The sequence below is a fragment of the Sceloporus occidentalis genome, unplaced genomic scaffold, assembly GCF_023333645.1.
Source record: "Sceloporus occidentalis isolate IW3139 unplaced genomic scaffold, rSceOcc1.0.p SCAF_9, whole genome shotgun sequence".
NCBI classification, from domain to species: domain Eukaryota; kingdom Metazoa; phylum Chordata; class Lepidosauria; order Squamata; family Phrynosomatidae; genus Sceloporus; species Sceloporus occidentalis.
Genome location: NW_028316989.1, coordinates 40926853 through 40946151, shown reverse-complemented (window position 1 = coordinate 40946151; position 19299 = coordinate 40926853). Strand labels below are relative to the sequence as shown.

General features: G+C 40.7%; 1 protein-coding gene across 1 annotated transcript in view; it reads right to left on the bottom strand.

Annotated features, from left to right (window-relative positions):
* Positions 1 to 7753: 7753 nt before the first annotated feature.
* Positions 7754 to 19299, bottom strand: part of LOC149307375 (elongation factor-like GTPase 1) — a 63629-nt gene continuing 52083 nt past the window's right edge. The window contains exons 15-19 of the mRNA XM_089539046.1: positions 18902 to 19033; positions 16910 to 17057; positions 15534 to 16537; positions 14341 to 14525; positions 7754 to 8096 (exon numbers count right to left, since the gene is read on the bottom strand). Of these exons, the coding sequence (XP_089395172.1) occupies positions 7908 to 8096; positions 14341 to 14525; positions 15534 to 16537; positions 16910 to 17057; positions 18902 to 19033 (1658 nt within the window). The 3' untranslated portion in view covers positions 7754 to 7907. The remainder of the gene's footprint in view (positions 8097 to 14340; positions 14526 to 15533; positions 16538 to 16909; positions 17058 to 18901; positions 19034 to 19299) is intronic.

Here is a 19299-nt window from a genome sequence, read left to right as displayed (position 1 = left end):
GTCATAAATCAAAATGGAGACTGTAGGACTTGGAAGGGCAGCTATGAAGGTGCTAATGAAGATCATCAAGTGTAAAGATATACTGTATAAGTGAATACCAAAGTCAGGATCATCATGCCATCATATTTCTGATTTTGTTGTATGGTTGTGAAAGCTGAGCAGTGAAGAAAGCTAAGGTAAAAGAACCATGTCATTTGAAATGTCGTGCCGGAGAAGGTCTGTGGATACCACAGACAAAGTTACCACTAAATGGTCATGAAGTAAATCAAGGATGAAATTTCCCTAGAAACCAGAAATGACCAAACCAAGACTATTATTCTTTGGTGCTAGCATGAGACAACATGCTTATTAGAAAAGCTGATGATGTTTGATAAAGTGGGAGGCATTAGGATAAGATTAAGACTGCTGATAAACTCAATAAAAAAAGCCACAGCCCTGAGTTTGAAGGACTGTTGATATCAGGGTCAAAGCCAATATGATGGCAATTAACAGCAACAACTACTCAGATCTTAATGGCTTTTTCTACAAATAATACGAGCACTGATGCATGTTTTGCAGATGTAGGTTCCATCTTTAGCCTCAAGCTGTCATACTTTAAATGTACTGGTACCTGTTAATTATATTTACAGTATATGGAGCTGCTACCATGATTTCTTTGCTCTGTTTACTTCTCCTACTCCCCTTCTTTCTGCATACAAGTGCACACACTCCCTTTCTTTCCATGAGCTGGTTCACTAATACAATGTACCTTCTGTCATGTTATGCACCACCAACTCAAGACCAACGTCATACACCAGCACTGGGTAAAGTGTAGATCAAGATCTATTGGTAGACTTTTAGGTAGCATGCAGTAGATCACTAAGGATTGTTGACTCCAGATATTTTAACAACAGTGCGATAACAGATGTGTGTCTGTGTATGTGCCTTCATCAGTTCCCTGTCACCTATCAACCTATGGCGACCCCATACATTCATAAGGTTTTCTAAGGCATGAAATACTCAGAGGTGGTTTGCTGCTGACGTGACCCGGTGGCTGACATTCCTTGGCAATACCCCTTCTATTTCCTAACCTGGTCTGGTCCTACTTAGCTTTCAAGATCAGATGGAATCTTGCAAGTGAATAAAAATGTCCTCTTTGCCATAGCTAGAATTCTATTAACCATTTATCCAACTCCATGTCCATCTGCAAGACAAATATAAATTGGCTCCCTCTAACCAGATCTTTGTGCAACTCTGCTGGGCAGTTCTGAGTCAGAGCCAGGGCTGGCCCAACCACAATTCAGACTGAGGCAGCATATGCTGGAGAATTGGGAGAAGTGGTAAGTTACTGGAGGAGAAAGCTGTGGGTGCCACATGGGCAACTATGAATCTCTTGAAGAAATGTAACCAGTGCCAAGGCAAGATGCATCTGCATTCTGGTCAGCTTCCATACATGGACTCAGAAGAAGCTTTCTGGCTTTAGCAGAAATCGTAGCGTGGAGTATCTCAAATGCCTTGCTTCATTCCAATAGACTTCTTCTGTAGGTACAGTGCCTTGCTGAAGTAGTGAGTCCTTTTTGTTGTGTTACAACCTGGAGTTGAAAATGATTTCATTGCGATTGTTACCAATGTATACACAAAGATACTGAACTGCTGTGAAGGTGCCAAGTATGTTCATTATGCCACAAAAGTTAGATAAATAACATACAAATGCCTCCTGCTTGATTTGTTTGTTTCTTTCTGTATAGATGTCTCACTGTGCTAATGGAACTTACTCCAAGGTAAGGATAGGATACAATCATATTCTCCTAAACAGTTCAGATATTAACCTCCATTTACTTTAATTCTTTTGGGTTTTTTCTTCTTCTTATATTGTTTGCTGGTCTTTCTGTTGAGTGGAATAACGACATGAAACCTGTAATTGTGTTGGTTCTAGTATTTTTACACACACAGTCTGTTACTGGGGAGAAACCAACAACATATCCGTAGATCAACTGTGACACAGAAAGAAATTTGTCTCTGCAAAGCTTGGATCAATATTTGATGTTAGTAACATGTGCTTCAGGGGATAGTTTGGACTCCCATTCAGCTCTGCTTATCATTGGCAACAGACTGAGTCATCAGATAAAAAGCATGTTGAACAACACAGAGCAGTATTGAAGCTGCCATGTAAGGATATGAAATATGATCTTACAAAAAGGAAAAGGCCAAAAGTCACACTCAGAGTGACCCAGCTCCAACCCTCTACTAATGATAGCTAGACAATAGATCTGGCGGAATAAATCTTCAGCTTGGTCCACACCCTCTCTCCCAGCTTCATGCTGTGGCTGCTCTAAAATGGTCATGATTAAAACAGAGTCTGGAATAGTTGCAGTTTTGAACCAAAGCTCCCATAATCCACAACAAGAGGTTGAGGAATAGCAGGAGTTGTAGTCCAGAATTTAAAACCCAACCTGGCCTTGTGGTTTGAGCATTGAACTGGGATTCTGGAAGACCAGGGCTCAAATCCCTGCTCAGCAATGGAAACCCACTAAGTGACCTTGGACAAGTCACATTCTCTCAGTCTCAGGGTAAAGCAATGGAAAAACTCCTCTGAACAAATCTTGCCAAGAAAACACTGTAATAAGTTTACTTTAGGGTCACCATAAATTGGAAATAATTTGAAAGCACAGCACAATGAGTCCAGAAGGTAACTTTTCCAAACTTTGGATTTTATGTCATTGGCATGGCATAAAAGGACAGTGACATCTCCCCTCTCCCTCAAGCACAACTAGGCGTATGCACAACCATCGTTCTACAGTGCATAACAACACTCATATAGTACCCACTGGTATGAAATTTCACACAGGTTAGTGGATGTGAGATGGTGGGTGCCCCATTGCTTTTCATGTATCCAATCCAACATAGAAATCAAGCAGGTTTGCAAGAGCTGAAAGCACAAAGGATGAAATGATATGAAGGATGCTGCTCTATACCCACCTGTCACTTCATATAGAGACATGATTCTAAATGTGACATGGTTCAATCATATCAGCTCAAAATTAATTCTTGTTCTTTCTACCATTCAGAAACGAAGCCCTAACACCCCATCATTTCCTCTTTGCAGTAATCTTAACAAAAATGAATTGCATTGCATACATTATGCAATAAAACAGATGTGATTACAAGTGCTTAGTACATGCCTGTTGTTGTGGTTATCTGCCATGAAGTCAACTTCCACTTAACGGTGACCCTATGAATGAGAGACCTCAAAGATTCCTAGACATCAACCACTCTGTTCAGGTTGTTACCCCACAGAATCATTCTCCTTCACCTCAGTCGACTTCTGATATCAGTTTATTATTAAAAGGGATGTTTGGTCATGTAGCCACTAAAAGTGCCCCAATGTGAGGACAATAGCCTGCCCAAATAATGAGATCTGGGAGACTTGGCTTGGAAGCTCTAGCACATGTAGACAAGTCCCTTGAGACTGGAATCTGAATAATCCCTTCACACAAGAGTGTGATGGTGGGCAATGCATCAGATACTTGCCAAAAGTAAGTTGGGAATGAAAGGATGCTTCCTTCTGGAGATCATACCTTTTTGTGTGAGGTATCTGAATTGTTTACTCTGCCATTTCCACACACTTCTGGCTATTCTTTCTCCTGGAAAAATCCACTCAAGCTCTTCAGAAACTGGCTCAGGACATGTTTCCTCCTATAAGTATTCCTGTTTGGGGCAGTCCCAATTTGATCTCAGTGGAGTTCAGACAGACACCCTGTCCATGTCTCCCTTGACTCAAGTGCAGGCTGCAGGCAGTCATACTCATCCACAGTGTTTCCCAATTCGAGCTCCATGTCTGAATGCGGTAAAGTATCGCCTGCTGCTATATCCTCTAAAATCGGTATCAGCTACCGCCTTTACATCATTAGTTCTTGTACATGTGTGTGAGTGTCTTGGGGTGAAAGTTGATTTCCTTTTCCTGTTATAAATAAAACTAAAACCAATTTAGAATCTGCAGTCTGGAGTTCATTGGTTTGGAACCATTATACATAGGCTAGACCCCGGCTTTTAAAGCGTTATTCAAAGACCTCTTGCTGCTTCTTATTGAGCTAAATCAATTCCCCCCACTGAATACAATTGTGGGTGCCTTCCCAGGACCCCAGCATTTTGGATAACAAGATCTTGCAAAGTCAGGGCTGTGACATCCTTGAGTCAATCTACCTGTAGTGCAGTCTCTCTCTTTTCCAGCTATCTTCCAGGGTACCCTTTACATCAGGTAGAACTGTTTTTGTCTTACCTTCTACCCAATAATTGCTAATTTTCGGTGTGGAGGGAGTATCCAGTCATGTGAATCATCACTTGAAGTGAGATAATCCTGAAAGATGGTTATGACAGTTGCTGTTTATGAGAAAAGAATCTGAGTAATGCTGGAATTCATAGTCACATTATATTCTACAAATAAAAAGAATACAAGCTGAATGAAAAGCCATTGCTTTACTGTAAAGGTTCATAGAATCAAAGAGGTGGAAGTGTCCACAAAGGCCATCTAGTTCAAGCCCCTACCATGCAGAAATCCACTTCTGAGAGCTGATCACCCTATTTCTGCTTTAAAATCTCTTTTAAAAGGTGTCAACCACTTGCTAGAGAAATCTCTTCCACTGTTGAATAGCAAATTTATTAGAATGGTCTTGAAGGCCATGAGGGCATACAACAGCAAAAACTTTTTCAGTGAGGGAAACATGCATAGCAACAAAGATAGCTAAGAAATTTGCACTGAACCTTTGGATGTGCTGTTTTCTGATCTCTCCTTTTAGTTTACCGCAGAGCAAAACTGGGCCATCAGATTTGGTGCCCAGGAAATGGCCGCTGTGCAACTAGTTTAACAGCCCAAACAAATTAAAATCCTGCTGGGTTGTTTGCATATTAAAAGAGAAAAAAAATAAGGGATAAAAAGCACATGTGCAGTGGGTTTTTTTTTTAAAACACACACACACAGAATGGTTGTGATAATTTTGTAGTTAATTATACAGCTGACCAAAAAAAAAAAGCCAGCAATTTGTCAAGTAATTGGCTTAACTCTCTCCCTTAGAACGTTTCACGGCTAGATCATCTCCAGGAATATTGTCATACTTCATTATGCATGAGGAAAAACTAGTCAAGTATACCTCCCCCACCCATCACAGACAATCTCTTAGAGAAGTTAAGCATGTTGAAAACCAGGTTTCTTCAAAACAGAGAGAGGTCATGTACTTGCATTTCTGCTTCAAAGCATTTTTCAGTCATTATTCTTCTAGCTCTCAGGCTTCCTATTGGTGCTCTAACTCATCTGCTTGTCTTGTCCTTCTGGATCCAATCCACACCAAAGCCCAGGGAGAGAGGTCAAGGCAAGAGAAAGCTGCTGTTCCTTCTCTGCACATCTACTACTGTTGACTTGCATAGAGGAGACAAGTGACATAGCAGAGAAGCATCAGGAGGAAAGGGCTCTAGGAGTTGACAGGTAGGGTGTGTGCTCTTACATATGCCCAGTGATACTGATTTAATGCCAGTTTTGACTAGCAAGCCCTGTCCTAGAGATGGCACTTTCTCCATAACCTTATATTAACTCAGACTACCATTTGTTTGTCTTTTTGGCTGTACATGGTGTTCTCAGCACTCTTCTCCAGCACCACATCTCAAATGAATTGACTTTCTTCCTTACTGCTTTCTTCACTGTCCAGCTCTCACATCCATACATGGCAATGGGGAATACAATGATTTGGATGATTCTAGCTTTAGTGCTCAATTGTGTATCTTTACACTTTAGGACTTATATAGTTTTTTCACAGCTGCCCTTCCCATTCCTATTCTTCTTCTGATTTCTTGACTGCAGTCTCTGTTCTGATCAGTGTTTGATCCACAGTTTGTGCATGCAGAAGTACAGATGCAGCCATGGGCACATCAGTGTCCACTGATGGTAATGAGACTTGAGGTCCTGTGTTTTTTGGTATCTGCCAGGGGTTTAGAACCAAGTCCCCACTGATATGGAGGGACAACTGTAGAAGTTGGACTCTGAAATCATTTTGTTTTATCACCTTGAATCTCTCTCAAAGTGTGTACAGTAGGTCTTTGGTGTCTGGTAGGGATTGGCTCCATGAAACCCCCCGCCTCATGGATACCAAAGTCCGTAGATTCACAAGTCCCATTAAATATAATGTCATAATAAAATGGTGTCCATTATATAAAATGGCAAAAATCAAGTCTTGCTTGTTAGAATTTATAATTTTTTGGAGTATTTTCAAGCCGTAGATGCTTGAATCCATACATGCAGAGGGCTGATTGTACCTATTTATGCAGAAATAAACTTTTTTTTACCTACACCTTGCTCTCATTGCTTCTGTTAATTTTGGACCCTCTTCTGGACAACATATCCCACTCTTGTGACACTATCTCTCCCTCCCTTCCCTTGTTATGACTATTCTCTTTCTCTGTCCTTGGAGAGGCAAAATGAGTGAATGCATGCACCTCTGCTCCTTCCCTCCCTTTTCACTATCACTGCCTTCAAATTCAAAAAGTAACATATCTTTTAAAGAGGAATAGTCACTCTATATTGCAGGCTACTTCTTCAATGGGTCCTCAGAGCAGGCTGTGACAGAAAAATAGTTAATGAGAGGAACTACCCTGATTTCCCTTCAAACAGTTGTTTGAAGGGAAACAGCAGCCTTGCTTCTTTCTTCATCTCATGGTGCAGAAGTGGACACAGTGAAAGAGAGGAGCTAGTCAGCAGCAAGAGAGCAAATCTCTGCTATGCCACACAACAGGAAATGAAGATGGCCACTTGTGAGTTCATTGCCATCTCTGTTGGCTGCTTTATTTTCCAGCCTTTCTTTCTGCCCCATCCAATCATTCTACCTCTTGCCCTGGGCAATTTTGCCTTACAGGGAGGGCAAAGCTGCTGGGAAATAGGCCTCAGGAATCCATGCAGCAGAAGTAGCACTGGGAATGAATGTCAAAAGAGCTGGCACTGCCATCATTTTTGACAAATTCCTCATCCTCCTCTCTTCTATCTATAACTGGGAGGGTGTGGCGACAATGGAGAAACAGGAAGGAGGGTAGAGAGGCAAGCTGTTGCAACTGCATTCCACAAGTGCCATTTTAGTAACTATTGGTGGCAAACCACACTGCTGCAGAATCATGCAGCTGAGTTTCAGTAGCATCTTTTTAAAAATCCTGAGGGACTGGGGGTTTCCAAAAAGGGATTTGGCATTGTATGTGCCCCACAGGCTGCACTTTCCCCACCCCTGTTTTAGGGCAAAACATTGCCTCTTACTTTCTCATACGGTGGGATGGGGAGGCAGAAGGTGCATGGAGAGATGGTATATACCATCTGCACATATTTTTAAAATGCCTGATTTATAAATAAATATGTGCAGATGGTATATACCATCTCAACATATGTCTTCCACCTCCCCAACCCACTGTATGAGAAATTAAGAGGGAATGTTTTGCCCTAAAACAGGGGTGGGAAATGTGTGTTTGCATGTGTACACACACACACATTTAAAAATCCACTGACCAATCAAGGCCCTTTTAAAGCAATTAGGAGGCTTAATTTCATTTACTCTAACAGATTCAGTATGACAAACTAATGTGGTCCTGTCATTTTACATTGGTCCCCAACATGCACAGATTTTGTGGCAGAGTTGAAGATACTCTTTGGAAGAGTAGTTGATGTAAAAAGGGTTTCCAGAAGATAGGACATTTGAATGCCATACCATAACAATAAGGAAGCCTTGGTATATAATAAATACAATGGTTGAAAAGGCTTAGGTTTATTAAAACTCAAGCCACAGACATCTCACAGAAAGAAAACCCGTACAGAATAGTATATCCAAGGTGACTCTTTTGGGAGAACTCCATTTTAGAAGATAATCCATTTGCACTTAACTGAGATGCAGAAGTGGAAGCTGTTATTTGTTTCTGCTGAGAGTCCTTTGCTTCTCAGCATGCTCTACAATTTTCTCTTCCACATAAAGTCCCTTCCGCTTCCTCACAGCATTCATATACTTGCGGGCCTGGTTCTCAGAGTCTGCCTTTTCCCCAAAGTGCAAATATTCCTCCTCAGTGGTTGGTACCCAGAATGGATCGTCTGAAATTACCTAGAAAAGAGAAGAATTGATAAAGAGTTGCATTAATGGTACAAAGAGGGGTGGTGGGGTGGGGCACAGATTGGAGACCTGCAGTTTTCAACCATCCCATAAAAAGCAAGACATATTTGAAAATAGGTCAGAACATGAACGAATCAAAATACACAATTCGGAAAGTCACTTGCTAAATTAAAGACAAACAAACATGTTTGTCAGTATTAGTTTGCCATTCTGTTCTCTCCATTTTATTGGCCTATTAACAGAGCCACAAGAAAGAATGGAGATAATTTATGGCCACCTGATAGACCAGAGACAACAAATGCTAACAGAAACATCAAAACTATTTCCATATAAATCTGTGGGGTCTGAAGCAACTGAGATTTACTCATTGTCAAGGAGAGATCAGAAATTATCCTAGGCTGTATGGAAGGGAAGCTTTTTTTTAAAAAAATACATTTTACTCAAAGGTTTCCAACAACACTAAAAACTACAAATGTATAAACGTGTATGAAAAACTGGGGGGAAAGGAGGGAAAAGGATAGAAACAGAAAACAGGCAGAAAAACAGAACAGAACAGAACAGGAAAGGAAAGGAAAGGAAAGGAAAGGAAAGGAAAGGAAAGGAAAGGAAAGGAAAGGAAAGGAAAGACCAATGACTTTCAGCTTTCTTTTTTGGTGATTATAAGTCCAAGTGTATAGAAACAAATGTCTGCAATTAAAAAATTACTTCATACACTTTTTCTACTAACCCAAACCTACAAATTAGCAAAACCTAGAGTTATTGTATCATTACTTTTTTCTTGTTGTTGTTGTTGCAAAAAGACAATTAGGGTTCCCAATCTCTCAAAAATGACTCTAGTGGAAGAGAGGTTTCCTAAGCACCTTTTTTGCACTGGTGGAAGGCACTCAAGGAAACCTCAAGTAGAATCCCATGCATATCTCTAAATGACTGATTGCAGCATAACAAGTACAGATCTTTAAATTTTAGTTGCTTAAAAGAAACACTGAAAGAGAGAAACTTTTCTGTTGGTCTTGGATAGAGGTTCATCCCCCAGCCTTGTGCTGGGTGTCATCTTTCACTTAACATTCCTTTCACAAGCTTCCAGTATTTACTGCAGTAAAACTTGTTGAGTCAAGAGTACTGCCTATCCAGAGCAGACGGGATTGTACCTCTGTTTTCAAATAATATCTGTTTCTAATTTGACTATTTTGGAAACAAAAACAGCCTCAAAAGCTGCCTGTTGTCAAAAAGAGAAGTAAGGATGAGAAGACAACTTTTAAATCAGAACTGATCAATCAATCACATCTGTATCCTGTCTTTGCTCCAAGGAGCTCAGAAGAGTTGCTCCATTTGTTTGTTTAATCCAGCCTTCCCTAAACTTGTATCCGCCAGATGTGCTGGAGAACGGCCAACCATGCTGGCTGGGAATAATGGGAACTGGAGTTCAATGCATACAAGAGGCTCCAGGTTGCAAAGGGCTGGAATAATCTTTCAAAAAATCATGCCATATAGCTAATTCAAACTGACAGGCAAGCTTACAACAATATTGAAGAACAGTCACATCAAAGAAGACAAGCTAACAACCAGTAAAAGAATCTGGTTAAGAACTGAAGAAGAATAAAAGCAATCCCCATATAAATATGAAACAAAGGCCTGTTACAGACAGCCAAAATAAAGCTGCTTCGAGTCACAGTGGAGGTATGGTATTTCAATGATACATGCGTCCTAAGAGTCCAGAAGCCGCACCAAAGCCACACTCCAGGCTGGAGCGTGGCTTTGGTGCGACTTCTGGACTCAGGACGCATGCATCATTGAAACACCATACCTCCACTGTGACTCGAAGCAGCTTTATTTTGGCTGTCTGTAACAGGCCAAAGACAGCTGATGTTACAGCAGGAACGTCTTTACAGCCCTCTTAAACTGCCTTTTAAGCATTCCTTACTACAGGCTCCTTAGGCTGTAAGTGTAAAATAAGAGAGTGAGCCTGGCTAGTTTTTCTGGGAAGGGAATTCCCAAGAATGGTCCCACCACTGAAAAAGCCTGTGTATCAAACAACAGACATTTAGACCAAGTCTGTATTCAGAGCAGAGCTTGGTCTAAGACCACCTAGGCTGTTCAGTGTCTTTCCCATAATAATTCTGGGATACGATTTAGGATGAGACGGGGAGACTAGCAACAAGATCCTCAGCAAGATCCATGACCAAATAGGAATTCGGAACCCAATACTCCAAATTTGACTAGATTAGACCAAACACTTAGAACAACCAAGACCATGATTAAGAAACTGAAAAGCACCAAATAAGAAGGCTCCTTATTTTGCCTCATATGCCTTCTCTCCCTTCATGGAGTTCATGGGGTAATTACTGTCCAGCTGCATGGTGCCTACCATCTACCTAAAAATCTAGAAATGTGAACGAGAGATGTTTCAAAGATTCACTTAACAAACCATTGTAAACTGTATTCTGCTTACACACATTTCAAGTCAAATATAGTTCTAGGCACATCACTTTAAAAATGGCTGAAAGTGCTGGGAGATGCTATTTCCCAGGCACTTATTTGCAGTGCCTCAGCAATCCTTTGGTTGGGGTTCTGCCAGGCTGAAAAGGGAGGATTTGAGGGTCATGACCAGTTGCTAATAACCATAAAATATGAAATTCCTAGCAATTATGGGATCATAGGTCCAGCTCATGTGCTTGTAACTGCTGAACAGGATGCTAGCCCAATATTAATAAATTAGTATAGCTTGACTTATATAGTCACCCATCTTTTGGGGCTAGGCTATGCAAATCAATTTATAATGTGATGGACAATGGCCAAATGTTTGGGGGCCCCCAGAAAGTTGCATATCCCAACTTTAGAAAAAATGCCCCCCTTTTTGAAAAAACAACAACAAACTCTTTCCCCTCCAAACCTGTAGGAAGAATATTGGGGCAATTCTGCCACATTTATGGTCCTTTCTGGGGCCATTTTAGACCCAGGACAGGCTTCCCCCCCTCACCATGAAGCGTGATGCCACTGGAAGAGAAACAGCAAAATGCAGGCCTATGACTAACATCTTCAATTTTTTTCTCATGTACGGATTTTAACACTTGCCTGATGAAGATGTCACTGGAGCTTTGAAAGCTTGCAACCATTTTGGTTGGCCAAGAAAAGTATCCCTGTTTGGTAGAATTTTAATTGGATTTGCTCTATGGCCAGCATGGCTACCCCTGGATGCTTAGTATCAATCAATCAATCACTCAATCAATCAATCATTACAGTCATAGACCAGCTAATGAATCAGTTTTACCATAAAATATATGAGATATATGAGGATGGTCTGGGCACCCTCCTTCCCACTGCTTTACTCATGAATAAAATGGTATATGGAAGGGAGCGTACCCTTTAGGCTCTGTCCCACAAGCTCTGCCCTCCACACCAGGTGACACCCGGACCGGTGGAGGAACACCACTGTTCTCTTCTCAATTCAGATGGCATGGAGAGGTATTACTTGCAGGCTTGTACTTCCTCCTTCTGGCATGGGGTTGCTGGGAGATTCTCAAAGTCCAGGAAATTTAACATCCATCTGCCACACAGCCAGAAGGAGGAGGTGCAAGCTTGCAAGTAATACCCCTCCATACCATCTGAACTGAGAAGAGAAACAGCAAAATTCAGGCCTCAGAGGGAGGGAAGAACCGCTGGACTTGATCGCCTTCCCCACCGCCATTCCCTGTTCCTTTGTGTCATAACTTTTTATTGATGTTTTATTGATGTTGCGAGTAAGTTCCCTTGCCACTGATTTCTGCTCATTAAGACCCCAATCAACATCCTTTTTCAAGTAAGTGGGAAAGAAAGATGGTGGTGTTACATTGGGAGGTATACAGACTTGGGAGCATGCTTTGGGGAATCACACTGGGAGATATCTGTGTCCCATCCCACCGCTCAGATGTTGTGAGGAGGAGTGTGGCTGAATCTAAGCATTAAAATTAGGTGTGTGTGTGTGTGTGTGTGTACACACATCCACATACACACACCCACACATCTGGTTTCTTTGTAACTTCAGAAGAAATAAAGATTTCAATAGCCCTGTTGGTTTGGTAGATGGCAACTCTTTTAACACATACTGACCTATAAGAAGTCCCAAATGACAAGAATTACATGGAGTGTTTTTCTCTAAAGTCTGCATTTTCTTTCTACTGGCCTCTGAAAATAGGGAACAGATTGCAGACTTAACAACCAACTTAGAAAAAGGATGTAATTTCATTCTCTTTTCTGTTGCTTAAACCATCTTCCCCTCAAAGGCTCTTGATTGTAAATTACATGGTTTGAGGAAAACACAGTTTAAGAAGAATGGACAGGAGATAGAAGCAATAAAACAAGTGGCTTGCCCCCATTTTTCTATAAAACATGAAGAGCCTCCAAAGATCTAAATAATACTTGATCCATGGTATCAATTTCAGTATTTGAGAAGATTCCAATTGTCAAAAGTGATACTTTAAAGAAAGGAGGATATTTCCATCAGACACTAGAAAAAACTCCTCTTCCCCCAAACCTCAGTGCTCATTTGTTACATAACTGCTTAAGATAAATAAGTAAGAGCAGCTCTAGTAGAAGAGACTTTGGGGACTACTCCCTCTGTAACAAGACAGGTACTTCCAAAAGAGCAGAAAGAGTGCTATGACAGATCCGCTATCTAGGCTGGCCCTGCAGTTAGTCCTGCAGTCACCTGGCCCTTAAGATCCCATCCTGAATCTGGAACTCAGACCTGAAACTGACGACTACACTGGGCGAGTGGATGTTTTAGTCATTGGGTTCTGTGTTGTAAAGTGTAACTCAACTTTCTTGGTAACTGTTAAATTAAAACATCTAGAGAGAGGTGAAGAATATTAAACTAGTAAAGGTTTGTTATACGTATATCAAAAGAAATGAACATTTAGCTCTGCATTGGTTTCATGCTTACTACAGTACAATACCTTCATTTCAAACAAAGTAACATTTTCCCTTGAACTCTTTCCGCATGCTCAGTTCCTAAAATCCTATTCAGTTCTCTTCTCAACTGGCCACATCCAACTGATCTTCTCAAGAGTTAATCTATTCCTATTTGCCCTATCCTGATCTCTATTCCAATATGGCCCTAACTCAATTTCTAACTAGATCTATCTGATCCTTTTTACAAACAAGTCTCTGGTTTATATTTGCCTCCCACAAGCCCCTTATCATAGATTTCCATGAGCTGTGATTGGCTCACTCTATCCAGATGTGCCCAACTTGTAACTTCACAAGAGCATAAAGGCAACAGACCTCCACAAGCAACAGACCTCTTACAAGCAGACAAGAATCAGTCAAATCCCATTTTAAAGAGATCAAATTTAATGACCATCACTGTATCTTGTAGTTGTGACTTTCAAATATTAATACTGTGCCAATTATTTTCTTTTATGTATCCTGAATCTATTGCCAAGTAATTTCCACTGGATGACTCAGAGCAAGGATGGGTAGCTGCAGAGGGCTGCAATGGCATATTTCAGTGCCATATCTGGGGGGCTCTGAGGTTGAGGGAATCAAGTGGTTTTGGAAGATTCTGGCAAGTTTGAGAGCAAAAAATGATTTGAAAAAAAAAATGTAAATAGGGAAGGGTTCTGGCAGGCTTCTGGGGTCTCATCTATGAGTTTCTAGGGTGCCTTTAACCCACTCTGACTTAGGTTTTAGTGTTTATGAAAGGTTTGTACCCTATTTATTCTTGTAACATACATAAAGTGCTACTTTATTTTATTCCACACATCCTTGAATGCAGAAATGCATCTTTCAAACTTCAAACTATATATACAGAGAACTGGAGAGAAATATACAAAGACTGGCCTTCTTCGTCTAAAGTCTTATTTCCACTCTTTCTGGAGATAAATAACTGGGGAAGGTGGCTTAGCTGCATTTATGTCTCTTCTAAGTTTTCCAAGAAAATGTCTGGTTGTTTCAGTGTAAAAAAATCTAACACTGGACTAGGTGAGCTTTTGGTGTGGTTCATGATATTTTTTTTTCTTTTTTAAGCTACCTAAACCAGATTGAGACAGAAAAGAAGTATGCCAAAGAACACATCAGGAAGAACAAACACACAGCCCGATACAAAGCTGCTGGTATGCCTTCGGTTAGGAATGAATAAGCAAATCTGAGTCATGACCATAATGTAACCTCTCCCCTCCTCTACATTATTTCATCCCCCCTCCCCACTTCTGCAAGAAACTGAATGCCAAGACAGAAGTTGAGTGAACAGAATTTTTACCTCCCAGTGACTGAACACCAGCTGTGGACTGGCCAGACCACTTGTTCTCTTCCTCATTTCATCCGCAAAACCAAAGCTCTCTGCTACTGGCAACACCGCCTTGATAATAAACACATCCGTCCCTTCTTTCATCTCCTCTTGCAACACCCGGCCTTCTCTCTTGGACAAGACTGCATATACGCGACCTGCAAAGGCAGAGATTCATTAATTCACTGAGCTTGCCACATTCTTTTTACCATTCAGATATGTGATGATTAAATTAGGAGGACAAACTAATAAACATGGCGAGAGAGGCAAAAGGGGCCTCATGAAACAGTATGGGTTGCTCACTACCATAAAACAAAGCAAAAAACAAAATAAAACAAAAACCACCTCAGAAAAATCAGTGTTTAAAAACAATTTTGAAGAAGCAAAGGGAGCAAGTGAAGAGATTTACGCCAGAGTTGCAGTAAGTTCAGTGAGCTTTTCGGATAATCCGTTGGGACAATTTCAGCAGTAATGTCAGTGTTACTATATTGGTATGTATGATCAATAACAGTGATTTCATTCCAATGCATGGATTTACTAAGTGGGCTATTATTTATCTATTCAATGTCCATTATTTTTAAGGGTAAAATAGGCTGACACACCTATGTGTTCTCATTAAACATCATGTTGATCACAACTCCAGAAGAACCTAGAGATTCCATTAAGTAATAAATAAATAAAAGAGCCAGCATGGGGTACTAGCTTGAGTTGTACTATGACTCCACGAAACAAAAGCTCAAATCCTCACTCAGCCATGGAAAACCACTGGCTGATCTTGGATGAGTTAGTCTCTCTCAGCTCAGAGGAAGGCAATAGCAAATGCTTTCTGAGCAAATCTTGCCAAGAAAACCGCATGATAGGGTCCTCCTAAGTTGGAAATGACTTGAAGGCACACAACAACAAACAATTAATAAATGCAATTATGAACCAATATACTAAGGCAGAAGGAAGAACAACACTGCTGATTCAACCAGATGACTCCCAAGGACAAAGAAAATAAAACTATCTGCTAGACAGTACTACTATTACTACTACTATTACTGCAAGTAATACTATTTCTAACAAGAAAATCATGGTTAGCTTTAAGGCTAAGTCTTCCACATACAGATGCATTTTTTAAAAACAGATAGCCCAAGTTAATGTATGTTGCTGATTTTTTCTCTTACCTAGCACTTCTGCTGTTGTCATAATTTCACAGGTGTACATGGCAGCTACCAGTCTCTGTGGCTTTGCTTGCATAGCATAGCGGCATGCTTCTTTCATAGTTGCAATTAGCTGTCCAGATAAAGGGCCATAACAGTCAGCAACCAAAGTATCTCCTTTACCCTTATTAGATGACTTAAGGCAATACTGATCACTATCCTGGAGCTCATTTTCAGACACCGATTCAGCATCTTTGGCTCTAGCTACAAGGCCAGTTATTTCTTCTGATGATGTCTTTTCTTCAGCCTTCCCTTCTTCTGAGTCTTGTCTGTTAAATGTTAGTTGCTCCTCAAATTTGCTCATGTCCAATTTCTCCACAGAAAAGCAAACACCCATAAGTGGTTCTTCACACATTGGCCCTGAAAGTGTAGCCAGCTGAAAACCACTTAGTATGCTGTTGTCAAAATCCCGATACAAACTTGCTTCCTTTGATGGTTTGCTTCCTTCTAGGCACTGCCAAACAGATCTCTTGTATCCTCCACATCTGTTCAGCAAAATGTTAGGCCCACATTTTCGGGGACCAAACGACCAGATGCCATCAACCGCATTTCTCCATTTCCAGCCCTGCAGATGTTGTTCTAGTTTTTGTTTGAACTCCTCTATCTGTTCAAGGGTCTTATGATTCATCTCAGTTTTTTTGCCTTCATTAAAATAAGAAGTAAAACGTTCTATAGTTCGAATTAAGTCACTGTTTTTCTCAAGAAGCCGAGTTACCTCCTCAGGAAGGGGTGTTGCCCTGACGCTGAGGGTTGCGTATTTGTTTGGTGTTGATATTGTTATGAGCCCATCTGAATCCACCTGCACACCTTCAGGGATTTTATTTTGCTCTTCTTTACTCTGGTGTATGACGGCAAACTTCTGCTGCTTGCCTATTTCTTCATTCACCATGTCAACTTTGGGGGGCCTTGTTATTGTTTCTCGAAATGGAATAATTGGTTTTGATGCACTAATTTCTATCTTAGCAAATCTGCAGAAAGCCAAAAGGGGAAAGTTAGTCTTGGTGCCAGACAAAAGGCAAACTTCAAAGGCTCTAGTCATGATGCCAGTATCACACTTTCAGTTTATAATTTATTTTATTTCCCACCTTTCTCCCAATGTGGGATCCAAGGTGGCTTACAACAGCTAAAAACAATACAGCTAAAACCTGTTTGACACAAAAGGTTTTGTGTTATTTTAAAAAAAATAAGTAAACAATATTACAAATATTAAACTAAAGCATTTTAAAATACATCAAAACAGAAAAACTAAAAACTAAAGCTACAAGCTTAACTGACTTGTAAATGTTGCTAAAAATCACTAATCCATGAATGAGCCTTACCCCCCATTCTCTGCAACTAACCTTTCTTTCAAGTCATCCAAACAGCGCTGAAGATGGACTTCTCCTGCTGTAATTAACACATGTTCCCCTGTCTCCTGGATTAAAACCTGGACACACGGATCAGCTTGATTTAAAAGCTTCATGCCCTTGACCAATTGGGGCATCTCACCTAGGAAGACAAAAAGACTTTCAAATGAAATACGGTGTTTCAGAGTAACAAAAGAACAGAGCCCAAAAGAAAGAGAGCCCAGACTGGAATGACATTTTTATTTGGGTTCACAGAACATTAAAACTGCAAGAATATGAAATCAATGTTTTATTTACAGACTGCCAGCATGGTGTACTAGTTTGAGTATTGGACTATGGCTCTGCAGAGCAGGGTTCAGTTTCCTACTGTGCCATTTAAATCCACTGGGTGACCTTGGGCGAGTTACACACTTTTAGACCAAGAAAACCCTGTGGCCTTAGGGTCACCATAAGCAGGACGTGTAGCTGCTGTTCCAGTCTGGATCTGGGTGCAAGCACTTGCAGATGACTGGGCTATAGAATTGTGATGGCACCTAATTTTCAAAACCAGAGAGGCCTGCATTCCAAAGCTCTCAGGGCTAAAGGCATCTGTGTGGAACTGTCTGGAGCCACCGGTTGGCCGGACAATACTGAAGCCAAATGAGTGGTGTGATGAGAGCAGAATAGGCACTGAAAGCAGGAACAGTACGGATTATATCATATAGAGGATGAACGGCTGGATGAGACCACAAGGAACAGTACCAATGGGTACATGTTTGATGTATCTAAGGAAGCGGTACCAGTTACCATAGTGGTAATGGAGATCCAATCACAATTCTACTGGTAGGTAAGCACAGGGCTCTACTTATAATGGTTGGTAGGTATAACAGCTTGATTCCACCAAATCCAAATCTGACGATGGCTCTCTGTAATAGTGTTGGGAGTGAGGCTAGGAGCGGTCCTCATAGTAGTATCAACGAACTGGATCCTGGTGGAGGTGGGTCCAAGATACCCCATCTCTGGATACAAGCAGGGATCAAAGAACTATGACTGAGGAATGGATGCATTGTTGGGCCCATCATAAGCCATGGGACAAGGCCAAAGAGTCCCCACAAGATGGAGGAGATGAAGGGTGTGGTGAAGGTGGAAACCACTGGCAAGCATGCAGATGGCTGTTCTGCAGTTCCAGGATTGGAAAGCCAGATCCCAGAAATTGCTCTATAGATCCCAGAAACTGCTCTGGTGTGAGCCTTCTGAGTCACCTCCTGAACTGACTAATCCTCAGGATGGGCAGGTTCGTAAATCACACACCTCCATGCCATACCTCACACACCTCCATGCCACCATTCTCTGAAGATGCCAGCCACAGATGCAGGTGAAACATTAGGAATAAATTCTTCTAGAACACAGCTACATAGCCCAATAAACACAAAAAAACTATGGATGCTGGCTATGAAAGCCTTCCACTTCACCTTCCAGAATATCTTACTGAGCATGCATGAACAGCAAAACAGACAAAAATCTGGGGAGCTGATAATTGAGTTTTACCAGCCACCTCAAAAATGTTTTTTTAAAAAAAACCATAAATCTATTAACATGGCCACAAAAATGGAAATCATAAGAAAAATGCAACTGGAGAAAGAAGATAATCCCTGGACAATTTTTGGAAGAAGTCTTCGAGTGGTCTCAAGGTTTAAAATATTTTTGTTTAATTATACAAAGTTTACTTGATCTGGTTGTTTTATGTCACATGTATATATTGTTATGTTTGGATTAAAAGGTTTGCTGTAGTAAATGTTCCCTATTCAGTCATGTTACCTCTGACTGTGGTACCAAAATCTTTTTGTTAAAGAAGTAATGTGCAGGAACACATCTACTTTGTTAAGTGAGATAAACTTATACTTTTTCTAGCTCATTTACTGGCACTGTTAGCATCATTATGGTTACTGTAGCATGTGCAGAAAATAATACAATAGTTTGTTTAGGAAACAAAGATAAAACTCTTACTTGGATGTTTTGGCTCAATGGCAACTCGTACAATTGGTGTGGCTTCAAAATTGAGTGGATTAAAAGGTGGACAAGCTGGAGATGAAGACAGTGTTGCTGATTTCAGGACAAACTCCTGCAGTCCTCCTATTCCTAAAAGGTATGAAAGCATGAATTCAAAACATATATCCCAAAGACAGCCACAAAATATTAAAAATATTTAAATGTAAATTACATATGAATGAGGCCTTTATATAAAAACTAGAATATCCCCATCATTATGGGGATTCACAGGGCAGGGGACTTCAAATGCACCTGTATGCTTGAAGACACTTTGCACTCAATAGTATTTTTGTAGAAGAAGAACAGGCTGCCTAGTAGACAAGTACGCAGAAAAGCAAGTATTGCCCCCACTATAA